We start from the raw sequence: 22,212 nt of genomic DNA, 5'->3' as shown, positions 1-22,212 counted from the left end.
ACTGTGTGCAGAGCACTGTACTAAGCGCTTGGGAAGTACAAGTCGGTAACATATAGAGACGGTCCCTATCCAACAATGGGCTCACAGTCTAGAAGGGGGAGACAGACAACAAAACACATAGGTGTCAAAATCATCAGAACAAATAGAATTAAAGCTACATTCACATCAACAAATTAAAGAGGGGTTTGGATAAATTCTTAGATGAGTTTATCCTCTAGCATTATGGATTGCTAGAGGAAAAGTGAGAGCCAAAGAGGGAAAAGTTAAGGATGTTAGGTGGCCCATCCCTAAACATTAGGACAGATGTCAAGTAGAACAACCATCTCACACTTTTCCCAATCTTGTTGCCAGTGTTGGAGACAGAATAACAATAATGATAGTATTTATTAAGCACTTACTATGTGTCAAACACTGTTCTAAGCACTGAGGTCGATATAAGCGAATCAGTTTGGACGCCGTCCCTGTCCCACCCATTTTACAGGTGAAGTAACTGCGGTATCGAGGACTGAAGTGACATCCCCCGGCTTACACGGCAGACAAATGGCAGAGCTGGGATTAGAACCGACTGATTTCCAGGCCCATGCTCTATCCTCTAGGCCATGGGACTGTCTCTATATGTTGCCAACTTGTACTTCCCAAGAGCTTAGTACAATGCTCTGCACACAGTAAGCGCTCATTAAATACAATTGATTGATTGATACTTAACTAGGTGGACCATGGGATGACCCAGTAATGCCATTTAACTCTTCTTCTGCTCCGGAGGCTGATTTGGGACAGAGCGGTCTGGTTTTGGAAATGGGCGAGAAGAGCCAGCCAAGTGTTGGGGTCGGGATCAAGTCAAGTCCCGCCAAGCCACATGGAAGCCACAGCAAAGTTGGGCTTCAGGGCCAAGCAAGGCACAACCCGGCTCCAGGATCCAGTGAGGCAGGCCAGGCTACCAGCTTTCCAATCTCCAGGGCAAATTCTTCCCTTTAGCCTCAGTAGTTTCACAGGGGTTTGACAGAGTACAACGCTGTGAAAAGAAGCCCCTGTCCTATCCTAACCAATTTTAATTATTTGGGTTCAAGTGCTGATTAGCTTAACGACTTGCTTCAAAGTGTAACGAAGATGATTGTTTTTCTCACCCAATTCTCCCAACTCTGACTTTTCTTCCTTCCCTCAGATCCTCTTGATGTTACTGTAAATTATCCCCCCTCCAACCTTCTCCTAACATTGGAGAAGAGTTAAGAGAAAGTGAACACACATTTATGAAGGATTTAGTTTCCTCTAACTTCTCTTGAGAGAAGCTATCTTTACGTGTATTGATTTTTGTTTGCATCTTGGCTTCCCCCCTCTCTCTCTCCTGCAATCCAAAACTCCATAACCACATTAACGATGACTCGCTGAGCATACTGGAGAAACTACTTCTCTTCAGTCCCCTGATTTCTGCATTTTCTTATTCAAGGTTAAAGAGAGGACACCACTGAAAGCATCTGGAAGCCAAGCCAACCCTTTTTGCTCCCACAGTCCCTGGGGAAGGAGGGTAAAACTATCTAATGAGTAATCCTAGGGAAACTACCATCAAACATCATTATCAATTTTAAAGTTTGTGGTCTCAGAGAAGTCAGGATAACTTGATTACTGCATCAGCCTCCTCGATGATCTCCTGGCCTCCTGTCTCTCCCCACCCCAGTCTGTACTTCACTCTGCTGCCCGGATCGTTTTTCTAAAACACGTTCAGTTCACAGCTCCCCACTCCACTAGAAACTCCAGTTGTTGCCCAGACATTTCCACAAAAGGAAAATCCTTACTGTTGGCTTTAAAGCATTCACGTTGCCCCCTCCTATCTTACCTCGCTGATTTCCTACCATAACCCAACAGGTACACTAGGCACGCAACGCCAACCTCCTCACTGCATGCCAACCTCCACATGTACCCCGATCTCATCTATCTCCTCACCAACCGCTGCCCATGTCCTCCTCCTGGCCTAGAATTCCCTCTCCCTTCATATCCAACAGACCACCACATTCCCCATCTTCAAAGCCTTACTAAAAATCAAATCTCCTCCAAGAGGCCTTCCCCGACTAAATCTTCATTTCCCCTACTCCCGTCTCTGTTACTTGAACCTGTACCCTTTAAGGACTTGATAATCGCCTCACCTTCAGCCCCACAACACTTAGGTACGTAGCCTTTATTTATTTTGATGTCTGTCTCCCCTTCTAGACTGTAAATTCCTGGTGGATAGGGAATGTTTCTACCAACTCTGCTGTACCGCAATTAATCAGATTTATTGAGTGCTTGCTATGTGCAAAGCACTGTACTGAGTGCTTGGGAAAATGCAATACACAACAGAGTTGGCGGACACGTTTCCTGCCCATAGTGAGCTTACAGTCTAGAGGGAAAGACAGATGTTAATGTAAATCAATCAATCAATCATATTTATTGAGCACTTACTGTGAGCAGAGCACTGTACTAAGAGCTTGGTAAGTAAAAGTTGGCAACATATAGAGACAGTCCCTTCCCAACAGTGGGCTCACAGTCTAAAAGGGGGAGACAGAGAACAAAACCAAACATACTAACAAAATAAAATAAATAGAATAGATATGTACAAGTAAAATAAATAAATAAGTAAATAAATAACAGATATGTCCAGCAGAGTGGTTTAGTGGCAAGAGTACTGGTTTGGGAGACAGAGGATGTGGGTTCAAATCCTGACTCCACCACTTGTCTGCTGTGTGACCCTGGACAAAACACTTCACTTCTCTGTGCCTCAGTTACCTCATCTGTAAAATGAGGATTAAGACTGTGACCCCCACATGGGACAACCTGATTACCCAAGCGTTTAAAACAGTGCTTGGCATATAGTAAGCAATCAACAAATGCCATAATTACTGAGAAGTAACGTGGCTTAGTAGAAAGAGCATGGGCTTGGGAGTCAGAGGTCATGGGTTCTAATCCTGACTCTGCCACTTGTCAGCTGTGTGACCTTGGGCAACTCACTTAACTTCTCGGTGCCTCAGTTACCTCATCTGCAAAATGGGGATTAAGGCTGTGAGCCCCATGTGGGACAACCTGATCACCTTGTTTCTACCCTGGTGCTTAGAACAGTGTTTGGCACATAGTAAGCACTTTACAAATACCATTATTATTATAAGTTCTGTGGGCTGAGGGAGGGGTGAATAAAGGGTGCAGATCCAAGGGCATTATACAAAGGGCTGGGAGAAGAGGATATGAGGACCTAGGCAGGGAAGGCCTCTTAGAATAAATGTGCCTTCAATAAGGCTTTGAATGTGGGCAGAATGATCGTCTATCAGATACTAAGAGGGAGGATGTTCCAGGCCAAAAGCAGGACATGGGCAAGAGGTCTCACGTGAGAGAGATAATATCAAGGTTCAGTGAGTAAACTGGCATTAAAGGAGCAAAGTATGTAAATTGGGTTGTAGAAGGGAATCAGGGAGGTAAGATAGGAGGGGTAAGATGATTGAGTGCTTTAAAGCTGAAGGATATAGTGCACTTGCCCAAGCACTCCGTTCAGTATTCTGCACACAAGTGCTTAGTAAATACCTTAGGCTGATTGCAATAATAAAGAAGATACATTATACACATCCTGCACTTGACAACCCAAGACAGCTCGTAGAAATTTATGGCCCCTCTGCCTTTTCAAAAGATTTTTCTGAGGTCATAGGAGAAATGCTTGGGACAAAGTGAAAAATCAGAAACATCTAGTCGAAGCTCTTCTCTTTTCCAGTCCTCCAAATCTGCTCCAATTAACACCTCCTATAGCACAGGTGCCTTCCTCCACATTTAAAAAAGGTAAAATTTATCTATGAGTATACATGGGGCTTATTCATCCAACAAGGAATCCACAGTTTGCAGCCGCAAGGTGCGTACAAGACCACGTCCCTCGTTGTGTTGTTATGTTTAATATTTGCAGTGTCTGGTGCTGCTTTCTCTTTTATAATGGCATTTATTAAGCGCTTACTAATGTGCAACGCTGGGGAGGTTACAAGGTGGTCAGGTTGTCCCACGGGGGGCTCACAGCTTTAATCCCCATTTTACAGATGAGGTAACTGAGGCACAGAGAAGTTAAGTAACTTGGCCAAAGTCACACAGCTGACAATGGGCGGAGCCTGGATTTGAACCCATGACCTCTGACTCCAAAGCCCGTGCTCTTTTCACTGAGCCACGCTGCTTCTCTTTTGCCTCCGTGTCTATTGTTCACTACCCTCCTAAAGCACTGCATGCATTTGAGCCAACACCCTCGATATAGTGGAACCAGAGGCTCTGAAACTTTTCTGTTTCAGGTCTCAGGGATTGTGAGTGCACCAGAAGAGGACTGGAGAGCACTGACACATGTGCATTTATATCATCATCATCAATCGTATTTATTGAGCGCTTACTGTGTGCACAGCACTGTACTAAGCGCTTGGGAAGTACAAGTTGGCAACATATAGAGACGGTCCCTGCCCAACAGTGGGCTCACAGTCTAAAAGGGGGAGACAGAGAACAAAACCAAACATACTAACAAAATAAAATAAATAGAATAGATATGTATAAGTAAAATAAATAGAGTAATAAATATGTACAAACATATATACATATATACAGGTGTTGTGGGGAAAGGAAGGAGGTAAGATGAGGTAAGATGGGGGGGATGGAGAGGGGGACGAAGGGGAGAGGAAGGATCAGTGCCCAGTGCTTAGAATAGTGCTTGGCATATAGTAAGCAATTAAATACCATAATTACTATTGCTTGGACTTGCATCCAGTATAGTCTCTGGGACTTATTCTTCCGACCTACTATTCAGTCTCTGAGGGACAACAGACAATGGAGATGAGACCTGGATATGAATTTTGGCATCACCCTCTTTAGCAAGGAGAAGTGGTTTCATTACCATAGGATCTCTTCTCCTGGGGTGAATAAATAATGATGGTATTTGTTAAGCACTTATTATGTGCCAAGCACTGTTCTAAGCACTAAAATAGGTGATCAGGTTGTCCCACGAGGGGCTCACACTCTTAATCTCCATTTTGCAGATGAGGTACCTGAGGCACAGAGAAGTTAAGTTACTTGCCCAAAGTCACACAGCTGACAAGTGGTGGAGCCGGGATTAGAACCCATGACCTCTGACTCCCAAGCCCATGCTCTTTCCATTGAGCCACACTGCTTTTCCATCCCGGGGTGCTGATATACGGTGAGAGTCCTCTTCGGACCCAATCTGCTTCCAAGCATGTGTTAACAAGGAACCTTAGGTCGCATGTCAGAATTCACCAGATAACAGCAGGAATAGTTATACAAGATTCCCCAATTGTACTCTCCCAAGCATTAGTACAGTGTTCTGGACACAGTAAGAGCTCAATAAATACAATTGAATCAATGAATGAAAGATGCTGCAGTTTTCCAGTTATCCTTAAGTATCTGGCCAGGGAAAAATTTACCTTATTGAGCCGGCTACACTTTTCCGAGAGGCAATGCTAGTCCTCAGTTTGCAGTGTCTGCAGCGTTTCCTTCAGGGATGTTGAAGTGCACCGGAGAGCCAGTCGATTTATTATCCATCCTGAGTTACTATGGGCTGGAACTTCCTTCTGACTGCGTTGGATACTGTCTTCCTTTAAAGTTTCTTTTGCAAGTACTTTCTCTCACTCCTTATTAAGCACTTAAGTGCTAAGCACTGTATTAGGTGCTGGGGTAGATACAAGAAATTCTGGCTGGACACAGTCCCCGTCCTATGTGGGGCTTACAGTCTAATAGTGTCTGTCAGTTCTAATTATTCCTCCTGTAGCTTGTTCTGATCACCCCTTCTTTACCACAAACACCTACATGCATCCATTTTAATTCCTCTGTGTGGAGCTGATCATTCACCTTGACCTTACTAGGCCACACCCAGAGTCATCAGGTGTCTGAAATTAGCTATAGTGATGAGGTAAGTATTTTGCAAAATAGGGCCTTTCAGTAGTTGCACTGATCTCATTTTAGCTATGATAGCCAAAATACCACAGGCCAGAACATTCTGCCACAAACATGGACTTTAAACATTTAAACATTAAATGTCTGGATGCCGCCGGTAACTAGCTGTATTTGTAACAAGCAAAAGTGTAGCAACATCCTAAAAACATCCGAACTCTCTTACAAGTAAGCTGTTAGTATCTAGATGAATTAACTGATTAGCAATGGGTGGAAATCATAGATTTAAATCAGATGCGTCTTCCCCTCACACTTTGCTCTGCTTGGTAATAGTTGGAGTTTTAATATGCGATTGTGCAAGAAAAAGACAATGAAAGAAAAATCTTGTTAAAGACTTGTGGCCCATATTCAGAATCTAGGAAGCAGATTTTTTTTTAATATTTGTTTTTGCCACAGATTGGCTTTGAACTATTTTTCTGCTGTCTGTACACAACACTTCTTACCCATTACGATTCTTGCAAACACATGGCGTTACAAGGGAGAGCTGAAATAATAATAATGTTTGTAAAGGGCTTTGAGCGTCCGGGACGGAGCGTGATATATGAACACGAGATATTATTTCCAAGCTGATGCTTGGGGAAGAAAGGAAGAAAGAGGATTGGTGTCCAAGGTCAACAAGAGAGGACAGGGATTGGAGAACGTGATAAAGACCACTGACTGCCCCTGGGTCTTTAGAGAGCAGATCAGGAAAGTGTGGCTTTGAAGTCTCTCGGCCACTCACTAGCTAGAAGGGCGAAGATGTAGGACTACATCCCACATTATCATTCTGTAATATGGGCAAATACTGTGTCAGGCCACCCTGATTTGAATTTCATTAGGTCCCACATTTATGGCCAGCTTAGATAGACACCCCCGGCCCCGGCCTCCCCGTCAGGGTCGCATCTGGAGAATTTTCAGTACTCTACCAGTCTCGACTATCATCAATCGTATTTATTTATTTATTGAGCGCTTACTATGTGCAGAGCACTGTACTAAGCGCTTGGGCAGTACAAATTGGCAACATATAGAGACAGTCCCTACCCAAAAGTGGGCTCACAGTCTAAAAGACTATGGATGGGAGAGCCTCCTTAGCCCACTGTTGGGTAGGGACTGTCTCTCTATGTTGCCAACTTGGACTGCCCAAGCGCTTAGTACAGTGCTCTGCACACAGTAAGCGCTCAATAAATACGACTGATGATGATGATGGGAGAGTCAAGCAGCGGCAAATCCATTCCATTCCTAGCTTGGGCAGTGGCTAGCAAGTGGAAGGCCATCTGCCATAAACTCACCTGTGCTGGACAGCTGCGGCATGGGAGAAAGGCGAGTTTGGAGACTCAAGTTTACTGCACGGAAGGAGGAAATGGTCAACCACTTCCATATTTTTACCATGAAAACTCTATGGATACACTACCAGAACAATTGCAGACGGAGGTGGGGCATTCCGTCAACGCCATGGATCAGAGGTGCCTTGACCGCATAAGACAAGACAGATAGACCCAGATCTTGTTGTGGGCAAGGACTGTGTCTGTTTGTTATACTGTGCTCTCCCAAGCGCTTAGTACAGTGCTCTGCACACAGTAAGCTCTCAATAAATATGATTGACTGAATCAGATAAGATTCCCCTGGTCCTTCCTTCAATCAATCAATCAATCAACCAATCAGTGGATTTATTTATTTATTTATGGCATTTATTAAGCGCTTACTCTGTGCAAAGCACTGTTCTAAGCGCTGGGGAGGTTACAAGGTGATCAGGTTGTCCCACGTGGGGCTCACAGACTTAATCCCCATTTTACAGATGAGGTAACTGGGGCCCAGAGAAGCGAAGTGACTTGCCCAAAGTCACACAGCTGACAATTGGCGGAGCCGGGGTTTGAACCCATGACCTCTGACTCCAAAGTCCGGGCTCTTTTCCACTGAGTCACGGGGTACTTACTGTGTGCAGAGCACTGTTCTAAGCGCTTGGGAGAGTATAATATAACAGAGTTGGTAGACACATTTCCTGGTCACAACGAGCTTACAGTCTATAAGGGGAGATGATAATAATAACAATAATAATGATGGTATTGTTAAGTGCTTACTATGTGCCAAGCACTGTTCTAAGCACTGGGGTAGATACAAGGTAAGCAGGTTGTCCCACGTGGGGCTCACAGTCATTCATTCATTCATTCAATCATATTTATTGAGCACTTACTGTGTGCAGTGCAGTGTACTAACGGCTTGGGAAGTACAAATTGGCAGCATATCGAGACGGTCCCTACCCAACAACAGGCTCACATTAATCCCCATATTACAGATGAGGTAACTGAGGCGCAGGGAAGCTAAGTGACTTGCCCAAAGTCACACAGCTGAGAAGTGGCAGAGCCGGGATTAGAACCCATGACCTCTGACTCCCAAGCCCGTGCCCTTTCCACTGAGCCACGCTGCTTTTAAGTGGCTTGCCCAAGGTCATACAGCAGGCAAGTGGCGGAGCCGAGATTGGAACCCATGACCTCTGATTCCCAAGCCCGTGCTCTATCCACCAAGCCACACTGCTTCTTTATTCCCATTAAAAGCGTGCGCCCACTGTTGGGTAGGGACTGTCTCTATATAATAATAATAATAATCATGATGGCATTTCTTGAGTGCTTACTATGTGCAAAGCACTGTTCTAAGCGCTGGGGGGGGGATACAAGGTGATCAGGTTGTCCCACGTGGGGCTCACAGTCTTCATCCCCATTTTACAGATGAGGTAACTGAGGCTCAGAGAAGTTAAGCGACTTGCCCAAGGTCACACAGCAGACACGTGGAGGAGCCGGGATTCGAACCCATGACCTCTGACTCCAAAGCCCGGGCTCTTTCCACTGAGCCACACTGCTTCTCTATATGTTGCCAACTTGTACTTCCCAAGCGCTTAGTACAGTGCTCTGCACACAGTAAGCACTCAATAAATACGATTGATTGATTAGTTACCAGTGCAATGAAATCCAGTTTAAAGTTATGCCCATTTCAAGAGCTTCCTAACTCAAAGCATACCTTCCACCTTCTCTCTCTCTCTCATTATATTTATTTCCCGGATGGAAGGGTTTTTAAGCAGTGGAAGTGAGGCTGACAAGAAAACTTTTTGAGACAAAAGGTCCCAAAGTGTGACGCTTCCTCTTACCTGTGGTCTTCTTCAACCTCCGAGCGATAACTTGTAGAAATAGATGCCAATCAGGATACGAACCCACTTAACCACAATCCGCTTATCCCACCATCCTAATCATCATCAATCGTATTTATTGAGCGCTTACTGTGTGCAGAGCACCGTACTAAGCCCTTGGGAAGTACAAGTTGGCAACATATAGAGACGGTCCCTACCCAACAGTGGGCTCACAGTCTAAAAGGGGGAGACAGAGAACAAAACCAAACATATTAATCAATCAATCAATCGTATTTATTGAGCGCTTACTGTGTGCAGAGCACTGCACTAAGCGCTTGGGAAGTACAAGTTGGCAACATATAGAGACGGTCCCTACCCAACAGTGGGCTCACAGTCTAAATGGTCTCAGGATCATTCACCCCTCCCAGCTAAGCATCACACAGACCTAATTCTTTCCCGGGTATTTTTTCCCCATTGCTTAGAATAGTGATTTATACACAGTTAACGCGACTATTACTTCTAGGGAGAGAATTTCCTACTTTTTTGTCGTCACCTAGCCCTGTCTGAGTGCGCAAATTACACTAATAGGAGGCTCTCCAACTAATGTCAGTATAGAAAAGCTAAGTATTTCATATGACGGCCTAGTGGGTAGAGCACGGGCTCGGGAGTCAGAAGGAGCTGGGTTCTAATCCGGCCTCTGCCACTTTGTCTGCTGTGTGACCTTGGGCAAGTCCCTTAACTTCTCTATGCCTCAGTTACCTCATCTGTCAAATGGGGATAACGACTGTGAGCCCCATACGGGACAGGGACTGTGTCTAACCTGATTAGCTAATATCCACCCCAGCACTTAGAACGGTGCTTGACACATAGTAAGTGCTTAACAATTATTATTTTTATTATCATTATTACCGTTAGGTTTGTCCATTTAGTTATTCAATATTACTGTAAGGGTAATTTTACCTCAAGCTCTTTATTTGTTCTTTTCTCTGAATTAGTTTCAATTTACTGTCCTTTTCTTAGGGGGAGCAGCATGGGAGGCATTTAACATAATAGAAAATATATTAGTTGATTTTTCTTTCTTATTTTTTTCTCCTCCTTCAAAGATCTGAAATACCTCTGGATTACCTAACTAGATGGAATGGGAATCCTCAACATTTCTAGACACCCTCCCAAACAATTATCAATCAATCAAATTTATTGAGCACTTACCATGGGCAGAGCACTGTATTAAGCACATGGGAGAGTACAATATAACAACATAACAGACCCATTCCTTGCCCTCGGTGAGCAAAACTACTCAACTATTGCCCCCTCCACATTCCAAAGTGAAACAAAATCCACTTCTTTGTATATTTGTTTCTTTTTAGCCAGTGCTCTTACTGTAATATTGATTGTCACCGGGTTATCCATGGACATTTATGGTTTTTTCTTACAAATACGTCCAGGTGCAATTTGGATCACGAGCTCTTAACAGGGCTGTGACTCTCTCAAATTGGCTTCTCTAGGTCTAAGAATCCCTTAACCATTTGTTATGACTATTAATGATGAGGATGACAACCACTGCTGTAAAATTCTATTGTCTACTCATATTTCTACATCCTCTCACCTCATAAATATTTCAGAAATCTCATTCTGGCGTCTACAGATGTAATTTGTATCCTTGCTCCGATGCATTGAAAAAAAATCAGTCATTATAGCAGGCCTTTGAGAATTCCACTAGAGCCTTCCTTCTAATTTATGATATTATCATTGCAAATTACTCACTTATTGCTCTGCAGAATGTCCATCCACATTTGTGCCAGCACTGTGGATGAATTTAACTTCCAAGTCAGGTGCCACAATGGATGAATTTAACTTCCAAGCAATATCCCACAAGGCATTGTATTCAGTGCCTTCCTTAAAACCCACATAGACTACATTTCAGTGATGGTTTCCTTTCCTTCTCCCTAACTTTTTGGTCCCTGAATAAAGAGGAATCCAGTTTATTCATCTTTATTTGCTTCTTACTCGGGGATTCATTCTTCTCTTGGTTGTATTTTTTTTTCCAAACTTGTTCTAGCTTTGAAGAAAAACATAAACATCTGGAAGAAAACAGAATTGTGGGCATAACTTTTCATATTAAATAGCTACCAAGAAGTCACTCAGCCAAGATCTCGAGAAGAAATCTGGAATAAACTGCTTGTAATAAAGGATACAAGTTATAGCTCTTGCTGACAGGCCTTCCCTCTTGTCTCCTGCCAGTGACCCCTTACTTCCTCCTTTCTGACTAAAATGACCATCCCCTTCAAGTTCTACAAACTACTGCTTTCTCTGTCAGTCAATCGTATTTATTAAGCAGATACCACGTGCGAAACACTGTACTGTTTGGGAGAGTACAATATAACAGGGTACAGTCTAGACAGTACAGTCTAAAGTCTTCAAAGCCCTTCTGAAGTCACATCTCATGCAGGAGACCTTCTCCAATTCATTAAATCAACTCCACACTTTATAGCCCCTCAACTACCACTTGGATGCACAGAACTTCCTGAAATACTTACATATGAGTCAGAAGGTCACGGGTTCTAATTCCAGCTCCGCCACTTGTCTACTGTGTGACCTTGGGCAAGTTACTTAACTTCTCTGTGCCTCAGTTCCCTCATCTATAAAATGGGGATTAAGACGGTGAGCCCTATGTGGGACAGGGGCTATGTTAAACCCGATTATCTTGCATCTATCCCAGCGCTTAGAACAGTGCCTGGCAGTTAAGCACTTAAATACCATAATTATTATTATCTTTACACTCTATTACTTCCTCCTTCTTGTCATTTATTTTAGTGTCTACTTCTCTCCCTGAATCCTAAGTTCCTTGTCTATTAATTCTGCTTTCCCGAGCTCTTAGTATAGTGTTTTATACTGAAAACAGTTTTAAAGTTCCCATTCTTAAAAAGGAGATATAAGGCGATTTTAGGTATTCTAAATTGGACAAACATTCATATAAAGAATGGTGGAATGTTAGGAACAGTTTTAGTCTGATAATAAAACAGTGATTTCCCTGACTTCTTCCAGGAATGGATGGATCATAAATTACGTTGGGACCCTGACGAATATGGAGGAATCGAATCCATTAAAGTTCCATCAGAATCTCTTTGGCTTCCAGACATTGTTCTCTTTGAAAAGTAAGTATCCCAAAAGGCTATGCCCGGGATGCACTCTGTTCACTCCTCTGGTTTTCAAGGGATTGATTTGACTTTACAGTGATAGAGAAAACATCAATCATGAGCAGTACATACGCTTGTGTCCCGATTTGGTTTTCACGTCCTGAAGGATGCTCACAGACCACTGACCCAACTAGAACATTCCTTAGGAATAGAGGTTTGTCCTTTGCTCTTGGAATCATTCACCTTGCCTCATGGACCAGTCCTTTGCCTCGCATTGCCTCAGAGGAACTGATCTGAAAATTTAGATGAATGAAGGCACCACTGCTCCAAGTTTTGTAAGTCTTCCTTTCCTCTTCTCAATCCATCAATCAATCGTATTTACTGAGCACTTACTGTGTGCAGAGCACTGTACTAAGCGCTTTCGAAGTACAAGTTGGCAACATATAGAGACAGTCCCTACCCAACAGTGGGCTCACAGTCTAGAAGGGGGAGACAGAGGACAAAACGAAACATACTAACAAAATAAAATAAGTAGAACAGATATGTACAAGTAAAATAAATAGAGTAATAAATATGTACAAACATATATACATATATACAGGTGCTGTGGGGAAGGGAAGGAGGTAAGATGAGGGGGATGGAGAGGGGGACAATGGGGAGAGGAAGGAAGGGGCTCATTCTCCCATTCCCTTCTGCATCACCCTGATGTGGTCCCTTTATTCATCCCTCCTCCTGGCCCCAAAGCACTTCTGTACATATCTGCAATTTATTTAAATTAATGTCTGTCTCCCCCTGTATTCATTCATTCGTTCAATCGTATTTATTGAGCGCTTCCTGTGCGCAGAGCACTGTACTAAGCACTTGGAAAGTCCAAGTTGGCAACAGATAGAGACGGTCCCTACCCGACAGCGGGCTCACAGTCTAGAAGGGGGAGACAGACAACAAAACAAAACATATTAACAAAATAAAATAAATAAATAGATAAAATACATAAATAGAGTAATAAATCCGTATAAACATATATACATATATACAGGTGCTCTGGGGAAGGAAAGGAGGTAAGGCGGGGGGGAATGGGGAGGGGATGGAGGGGGAGAGGAAGGAGGGGGAACTGAGGCACAGAGAAATGACTTGCCCAAACTTGCGCGTCTCCTTGCCATTATGATCCCCCCCACTCACGTTGCCCTATGTGGGGCTCACAGTATTAATGCCCATTTTACAGATGAGGGAACTGAGGCACAGAGAAGTGAAGTAGACTGTAAGCTCGCTGTGGGCAGGGAATGTATCTGTTTATCATTATATTATACTCTCCCAAGCACTTAATACAGTCCTCTGCACACAGTAAGCACTCGATAAATATGATTGACTGACTTACTAATAAGTGACTAAAGAGAAGTAACCTTTATACTCTAACAATGGCATAAACTGCTTTACTAGGGGCTGAAGAAGCATCATCTAGCCAAAGCATTTACCTGAATGAGTATTAACCATCCCCAGATTTCCTAGAAAAGTATATCGAACAGGTCTAGGGCAAACCAAAGAATTCGGGTCCAACCACAGCATTCCCAGGAGGGCTGCTCTCGGTCGGAATTAATGTTGGATGTCCGTGCTCCAGAGCATGTGGTTTGGATCTGAAGCTTCTCCAAGGTCCCCATCCGCTTTCCAAAAGTTCCAGTGCATCTGGACCAAATCAAACTTCTTTAGATAATAATAATAATTACGGTACTTGTTAAGTGCTTTATTATGTGCCAAGCACTGTTCTATTCTCTTCTAGGGAAGCAGCGTGGCTCAGTGGAAAGAGCACGGGCTTTGGAGTCAGAGGTCAGGGGTTCGAATCCCGGTTCCGCCACATGTCTGCTGTGTGACTTTGGGCAAGTCACGCAACTTCTCTGAGCCTCAGTTACCTCATCTGTAAAATGGGGATTAAGACTGTGAGCCCCACATGGGACAACCTCATCACCTTGTATCCCCCCCCACCCCGAGCTTAGAACTGTGTTTTGCACATAGTAAGTGCTTAACAAATACCATTATTATTATTATTATTATTATTACATGCCAAGCACTGCTCTAAGCACTGGAGTAGATGCAAGTTAGTCAAGTTGGCCACAGTCCTTGTCCCACATTCAGCTCACACTCTAAATCCTCATTTTTTACAGATTAGGTAACTGAGGCATAGAGAAGTTAAGTGATTTGCCCAAGGTCACATAGTAGACAAGTGGCGGAGCCGGGATTAGAACCCATGACCTTCTGACTCCCGGGACTGTGCTCTATCCACTGCACCATGCTGCTTCTCATAAATCTAGGCCTGAATCACAATTTCCCCACCCTTCCAAGGCACCCTCAGACACCCTTCTGTAGGATGCCAGTCTGCCAGCCCATTGAGTAATTTCACGAGGAGTCCTTGTTTCAGAAACAGACCCAGAAAAGCATTTCAAACAAGAATGGAAAAGACTTGCTTCTGGAAAATAATGGAATGAGATATATGTTTGATGAAAAAGTTCTTAATGGCGGTAGATGAAGAAGAACTCAAACAACGAAGGGTGAAACAACTGATCAATAGGTAATTGAGATTCAGACCGAAGCTTATTTTTTCTTTTAGTGCCGACGGGCGTTTCGAAGGCTCGCTAATGACAAAAGTCATCGTGAAATATAATGGATCGATCATCTGGACTCCTCCAGCCAGTTATAAAAGCTCCTGCACTATGGATGTAACATTTTTCCCATTCGACAGACAGAATTGTTCAATGAAGTTTGGGTCCTGGACTTATGATGGTAATATGGTGGACTTGATCTTGATAGATGAGAATGTTGATAGGAAAGACTTCTTCGATAATGGAGAATGGGAAATTCTAAATGCAAAAGGGATGGTAGGAAAAAGAAGAGATGGTTTGTATTCTTATCCATTCATTACGTATTCTTTTGTCCTGAGACGCCTGCCTTTGTTCTACACCCTTTTTCTGATTGTCCCTTGCCTTGGGTTATCGTTCCTGACCGTCCTCGTATTCTACTTGCCTTCTGATGAAGGAGAAAAGCTGTCTTTATCTACATCCGTTTTAGTTTCCTTGACAGTTTTCCTTCTAGTAATTGAAGAAATAATTCCATCTTCTTCAAAAGTCATCCCTCTGATTGGTGAATACCTACTGTTCATTATGATTTTTGTAACCCTGTCCATTATCATTACGGTTTTCGTTATCAACGTTCATCATCGTTCATCTTCAACTTACCACCCAATGGCCCCCTGGGTTAAAAGACTGTTTCTTCAGAAACTTCCTCGGCTACTCTGCATGAAAGGCCACGCTGACCGCTACTCTTTCCCCGACCCTGGGGATAACCTCCCATCGGCAAAAGCTAAAGTCTCGGGAAAGCAGAAACAGAGACAAATTCAAGATGGAGAAAAAATCTTACTGGCCTTTTTGGAAAAGGCTGCTGATTCCATCAGGTACATCTCAAGGCATGTGAAGAAAGAACATTTCGTCAACCAGGTGAGTACGAAAAATACACTGTGACTGTCATATAAAGATGTGAGAAAAACGGGTGTTCTGAGTCATGTAGGTACATTATATTATTAAGAAGCAAATGTGCAGGATGTTTCATTATTATGATACTGCCACGAGTTATTTCCAATTGCCGTCTATAAGATTTTATTAAGTACCTACTGCGGCTGCCAGCCTTAAATTATGCTACTTCCCAGATAAAAACTGGAAGTTAATTGCCAAGAATAGGTCTGTATGGCATTGTCTTATTTCAATTTACCATTAGTGGTGTCTTCTTTGGATATAAAGAACTGTAGTGTCTAATACTATATTTTTAATTAAATACGATTGATGATGATGATTTCAAAAAGAGCTACTTGTTTTGAGCAAAAGCTTCATGAGACATGAGGCCAGGAAGCAAAACAGCTAACACCGCCAGACACCGCAACCATCAAACATAACAACACAACCAACAGCAGCCTTTTTATTCATTTATTCATTCAGTCATATTCATTGAGCGCTTACTGTGTGCAGAGCACTGTACTAAGCGCTCAGGAGAGTACAATACAACACTGAACAGACATATTCCCTTCCCACAGCGAGCTTACAGTTTAGAGATGCGGAGACAGACATTAATATAAATAAATAAATTACAGATACATACATAACTGCTGTGGGGCTGGGAGTGGGGAAGAATGAAGGGAGCAAGTCAGGGTTATGGAGAAGGGAGTGGGAGAAGAGAAAAGGGGGGCTTAGTGAGGGAAGGCCTCTTGGAGGAGATCATCATCATCAATCGTATTTATTGAGCGCTTACTGTGTGCAGAGCACTGTACTAAGCGCTTATGTGCCTTCAATAAGGCTTTGAAGGAGGGGAGAGTAATTATTTATCGGATTTGAGGAGGGAGGGCGTTCCAGTCCAGAGGCAGGACTTGTGCGCAGTGTGGCTGGATTCGGTTGTAATATGCTCTCCCAAGCGCTTAGTACAATAAACACCATTGACTGACTGACTGATTTGAGTCCTACGTTGGACTTTTAAGGCACACACAAACTCGGACGTAAATTTCACCCTTAGTGGTGTCTTCTTTGGATATAAAGAACAACTGTAGTGTCTAATACTATATTTTTAATTAAAATAAATAGTAAAAAAAAAAAGCCAAACAAAAATCAAGAGGGAATGCTAATCTGACTGTTAAGATTAGTCCCAGTCCTATTTTGAATCACTGAAGCTTTATTTGCATAACCTAGTGTCATATCATTTATCCTTTAGACTGTGAGCCCACTGTTGGGTAGGGACTGTCTCTATGTGTTGCCAATTTGTACTTCCCAAGCGCTTAGTACAGTGCTCTGCACATAGTAAGCGCTCAATAAATACGATTGATTGATTGATTGATTGATTGATTGAACTGGTCCATGTGGGGTGAGGAGGAGCATTTCCAAAGCAACCAATTAAAGTTTCTGGGTGCAATGTGGATGACACATTCCGGCTGGTAAAATCTCCCATCAACGCCCTAGAAGGGCCAGTTTAATTGTGGCAACGGTGTGGCAGCTACGCAAGGTGAAATTGCCACCGTCGACGAGATAGAGGGAAATGAACATACCCTTCTTCCCTCCCTTCTTATCAATTATAGTAATAATTACGGTATTTGTTGAGCACTTATTCTGTGTCATGCCGACATGTCGATATCAGATTATCACGTTGGACACAGTCCTTGTCCCGCATGGGGCTCACCATCGAAGTAGCGGAGAGAGTAAGTATCGAATCCCATTTTACGGATGAAGAAATTGAGAGAAGTAAAATTAACCGCTTAAAGGTAGGATGATGATGATGATGATGGCATTTATTAAGCGCTTACTATGTGCAAAGCCCTGTTCTAAGCGCTGGGGAAGTTACAAGGTGATCAGGTTGTCCCGCGGGGGGCTCACAGTCGTAATTCCCATTTTACAGGATCTGTACCCTTTAAGCACCTGATAGTCACCCCACTTTCAGCCCCACAGCAGTCACGGGTTCGAATTCTGGCTCTGCCACTTGTCTGCTGTGTGACTTGGGGCATCACTTAACTTCTCTGTGCCTCAGTTCCCTCATCTGGAAAATGGGGATTAAGGCAGTGAGCCCCAAGTGGGACAACCTGATTACCTTGTATCTTCCCCATCGCTTAGAACAGTGCTTGGCACATAGTAAGCACTTAACAAATACCATACCCCTAATTTATTTGTTTATATTAATGTCAGCCTCCCTCTCTAGACTGTTAAGATCCTTGTGGGCAGGAATTGAATGTAACAGCTCTGATGTATAGTTTTCTCCCAAGTTCTTAGCACAGAGTTCTGCATGTGGTAAGCACTCAATAAATACCACTGACTTAATGTGGCCTTGGGACGTCATCATCATCATCAATCGTATGTATTGAGCGCTTACTGTGTGCAGAGCACTGTACTAAGCGCTTGGGAAGTACAAGTTGGCAACATATAGCGACAGTCCCTACCCAACAGTGGGCTCACAGTCTAAAAGTCCTTAATCTGTCAGTGATTTCCCAAGGTCACACAGCAGACAAATGGCAGAAATGGTATTGGAACCCAGGTTCTACGCTCTTTCCATCAGGCCTCACCCAGATTCACTTGCTATGTTGCGATCATGTTGAAAATGAAAACCAAATCATCGGTCAATTTCTTTCGTGTGTTAAAATCCTATTTTTTCTCTTTTACAGGTAGTCCGGGATTGGAAATTTGTAGCGCAAGTCCTGGATCGTATCTTCCTTTGGCTATTTTTGTTGGTGTCTGTAGTTGGTTCAGTCCTGATATTCACCCCTGCATTACGGATGTGGTTAAGCAGTTATCAGTAGAAACAAATTGTCAGTGCTACATTGATAAACGACGCTACAGTAATGAAATGATACGTTAAGATCGGTTATCGATTTAGTATATTAGCAGGGACAGACTTTAGACTGTGAACCCCATGTGGGAAAGAGACTGTGACCAACTTGATTAACTTGTATCCACTCCAGTGGTTTAGTAACTTGTATCTACTCCAGATAGTAAAACACATAGTAAGCACTTAATGACTATCATTATTATTATTAAAGAATGAGCCTTATTATTGATTCTCAATCCCAATTCTATGGTTCTGATCCCAAATAAATTCAATCAATCAGTGGTTTCTATTGAGCACATACTGTAACTGATAATAAATAATATAAAGATCTGTACATAAATTTAAAGATATTATTAAAGAAATATTTTGTGTGTATTAGATAAAATGAGATTTTAAGAGAGTTAAGTGCTTAGTACAGTTCTCAAGTGCTTAATACAGTGCTCTGCACACAGTAAGCACACACTACATACGATTGAATGAATGCATGTATCTACTCCAGATAGTAAGGCACATAGTAAGCACTTAATGACTATCGTTATTATTATTATTAAAGAATGAGCCTTATTATTGATTCTCAATCCTAATTCTATGGTCCTGATCCCAAATAAATTCAATCAATCAGTGGTTTCTATTAAGCACATACTGTAATTGATAATAATATAAAGATCGGTACATAAATTTAAAGATATTAAAGAAATATTGTGTTTGTATTAGATAAAATGAGATTTTAAGAGAGTTAAGTGCTTAGTACAGTTCTCAAGCGCTTAATACAGTGCTCTGCACACAGTAAGCACACACTACATACGGTTGAATGAATGAATAGGATGCCAGATTTTGGTTTTGAATACATGGAACATCAACTGTTTTTCTGATTTTGGTTGTCTCTCACCTGTGCATAGAGAAGGGCTTAAAGCTGTAAAATATGGGGTCATTACTTGTCTCATCATGACAGATCTTTATGGGGAAATACGGGACAATCCTGTACAAATTGTATTTCTGGACAATCAAGGTATTCTAGAGCCACACACATGGTTCTCTCAATATTTATTGAGCACTTACTGTGTGCACAGCACTGTACTAAGCGCTTGGGAAGTACAAGTTGGCAACGCATAGGGACAGTCCCTACCCAACAGTGGGCTCACAGTCTAAAAGGGGGAGACAGAGAACAAAACCAAACATACTAACAAAATAAAATAAATAGAATAGATATGTACAAGTAAAATAAATAGAGTAATAAATATGTACAAACATATATGCATATATACAGGTGCTGTGGGGAAGGGAAGGAGGTAAGATGGGGGGATGGAGAGGGAGACGAGGGGGAGAGGAAGGAAGGGGCTCAGTCTGGGAAGGCCTCCTGGAGTAGGTGAGCTACTTATCTATTCTATTTCATTTATTTTGTTAGTATGTTTGGTTTTGTTCTCTGTCTCCCCCTTTTAGACTGTGAGCCCACTGTTGGGTAGGGACTGTCTCTATATGTAGCCAACTTGTACTTCCCAAGCGCTTAGTACAGTGCTCTGCACACAGTAAGCGCTCAATAAATACGATTGATGATGATGATGATGATGTATCTTTAAGTGGGTCTTTCTTTACATGTGCTTACATGTCAGTCCAACTTGTATTTACAAAGCATTTAAAAGTACTTCTGAAAATGGAAAGGCAGTAAGCATTAAAGCTACTTCAGATGTGCAACTTTACAGAGATGTCGGTCTAAAATTGTCACGATTCTTATTGAAAGTCAGGCATGGAAAAAAGATCAATTAACTTGATTCATACTAAAGCAGTACATATTTACTATTTATTTTATTAATGATGTGCATATAGGTTTAATTCGATTTTGACACCTGCCTGCATGCTTTGTTCTGTCGTCTGTCTCCCCCTTCTAGACTGTGAGCCCATTGTTGGGTAGGGACTGTCTTTATATGTTGCCGACGTGTACTTCCCAAGAGCTTAGTACTCTGCACACAGTAAGCGCTCAATAAATACGATTAAATGAATGAATGAATGAATGGTATAGGTAAGGGGCTTACTGTGTGCCACTGGGGTAGAGGAAAGATAGTCAATAGACAAGATAATCAGGTCAGACCTAATTCCTCCCCCATATGGGGCTCACAGTCTATCTGGAAGTGCTCTCAGTTAAGTAAAGAATAAGTATGCAACTTAACTTCATTTTAAATGTAAAATACAAGGCAAAAGTACTAAATTAACTGATACTATATTAAATCGAATATTAAGACTTTCCCCAGTGAACCAAAGATCACATATTTAAATGTGGAAATAACTTAGGGTGGAAATAACTACCTTCAAAGTGGAAGACAAATGCTATTTAGCACACTACAAAATGATATAACTAAGAATAGTAAATTTAAGTTGAGGAGAGTGAAAATTCAAGTACATAGGAGGAAGACTTTTCTGTGGTTATGATTTCCTCAATTATGGAATATTTTTCCAAATGACAATTCACTGTGTTGTTCCTGATGTTTTTTAAAATTTTATTTCTGGTATTTGAAATGAGATCACTGAGATGAAATGAGATATTCTGCTCTGATGTGGTTTCTGAAACATGCCGGATCGTCCATATTTTATTATAAGGCGTTTCGGTTCTTTGTGCCAATAATGTTAAGGTATTTAAAGAAAATAAAAATGTTAGGTCCTTTTTTCTTTGACCAATAGATATCGTTTTGATTTGAGAATATTCAACATAAATGTATCTGTAGCTTTTGCAGACCAAATGAAATAAAATCGTGAGATGTCAAGTTCCACGTGCATGACTATAATTTTTTGAAGTGTGGTGATGCATATCAATAATTACATGAGATGAGCTTGATTCGTCCATATTTTAAGAACTGAGTTAATTCAGATCTGAAGGATTGAATGGGGTATTATCAGCCAATCAATCAACAAAATCGGTTGTATTGATTGAGTCCCCCCTGCATGCAGAGACTGTTTGAAGCTCTTGGAAGAGTACACCAGAGGCAAGAGACTTGGTCCCTGCCCTCAAAGGACTTGCAATCTAGTGGGGGTGATGTGTAGACTTAAATTATTCACAGGCAGTGGGACCAGAAAGAAGAATAGGGAATGCAGGTAATCTACATTTTCCTAATATTGTTCTCTTTCCCAGAGCAAAATCCCTTTCATTCATTCATTCAGTCGTATTTATTGAGCGCTTACTGTGTGCAGAGCACTGGACTAAGCGCTTGGGAAGTGCAAGTTGGCAACATATAGAGACGGTCCCTACCCAACAGCGGGCTCACAGTCTAGAAGGGGGACACAGACAACAAAACAAAACATATTAACAAAATAAAATAAATAGAATAGATATGTACAAGTAAAATAAATAAATAAATAGAGTAATAAATATGTACAAACATATATACCTATATACAGGTGCTGTGGGGAGGGGAAGGAGGTAAGGCGGGGGGGGGGGATGGGGAGGGGAAGACAGACAACAAAACATACTAACAAAATAAAAGAAATATAATAAATATGTACAAGTAAAATAAATAAATAAATATACATACAAATATATATACAGGTGCTGTGGGGAGAGGAAGGAGGGGGAGTCTCCCCCCCGGGGAAGACAGACAAAAGAACAAAACATATTAACAAAATAAAATAAATAGAATAGATATGTACAAGTAAAATAAATAAATAGGGTAATAAATATGTACAAACATATATCCCTTCAATATGTAC

General features: G+C 42.0%; 1 protein-coding gene across 2 annotated transcripts in view; it reads left to right on the top strand.

Annotated features, from left to right (window-relative positions):
• The window catches only part of CHRNB3 (cholinergic receptor nicotinic beta 3 subunit), an 86,134-nt gene extending 67,327 nt beyond the window's left edge, over window positions 1-18,807 (top strand). The window contains exons 1-4 of one of the 2 annotated variants that reach the window (XM_038747382.1): window positions 1,471-1,522; window positions 12,086-12,195; window positions 14,777-15,659; window positions 18,353-18,807. In XM_038747382.1, the coding sequence (XP_038603310.1) occupies window positions 12,092-12,195; window positions 14,777-15,659; window positions 18,353-18,487 (1,122 nt within the window). In that variant the 5' untranslated portion in view covers window positions 1,471-1,522; window positions 12,086-12,091 and the 3' untranslated portion in view covers window positions 18,488-18,807. Of the gene's footprint in view, window positions 1-1,470; window positions 1,523-12,085; window positions 12,196-14,776; window positions 15,660-18,352 lie in introns of those variants that run through there. The other variant, XM_038747381.1, reaches the window with a different exon arrangement.
• Window positions 18,808-22,212: the final 3,405 nt, after the last annotated feature.

This window comes from Tachyglossus aculeatus, chromosome 5, assembly GCF_015852505.1.
Source record: "Tachyglossus aculeatus isolate mTacAcu1 chromosome 5, mTacAcu1.pri, whole genome shotgun sequence".
NCBI classification, from domain to species: domain Eukaryota; kingdom Metazoa; phylum Chordata; class Mammalia; order Monotremata; family Tachyglossidae; genus Tachyglossus; species Tachyglossus aculeatus.
Note: the sequence above shows the minus strand (reverse complement) of the source record. Positions and strands in the feature narration are given on the sequence as shown.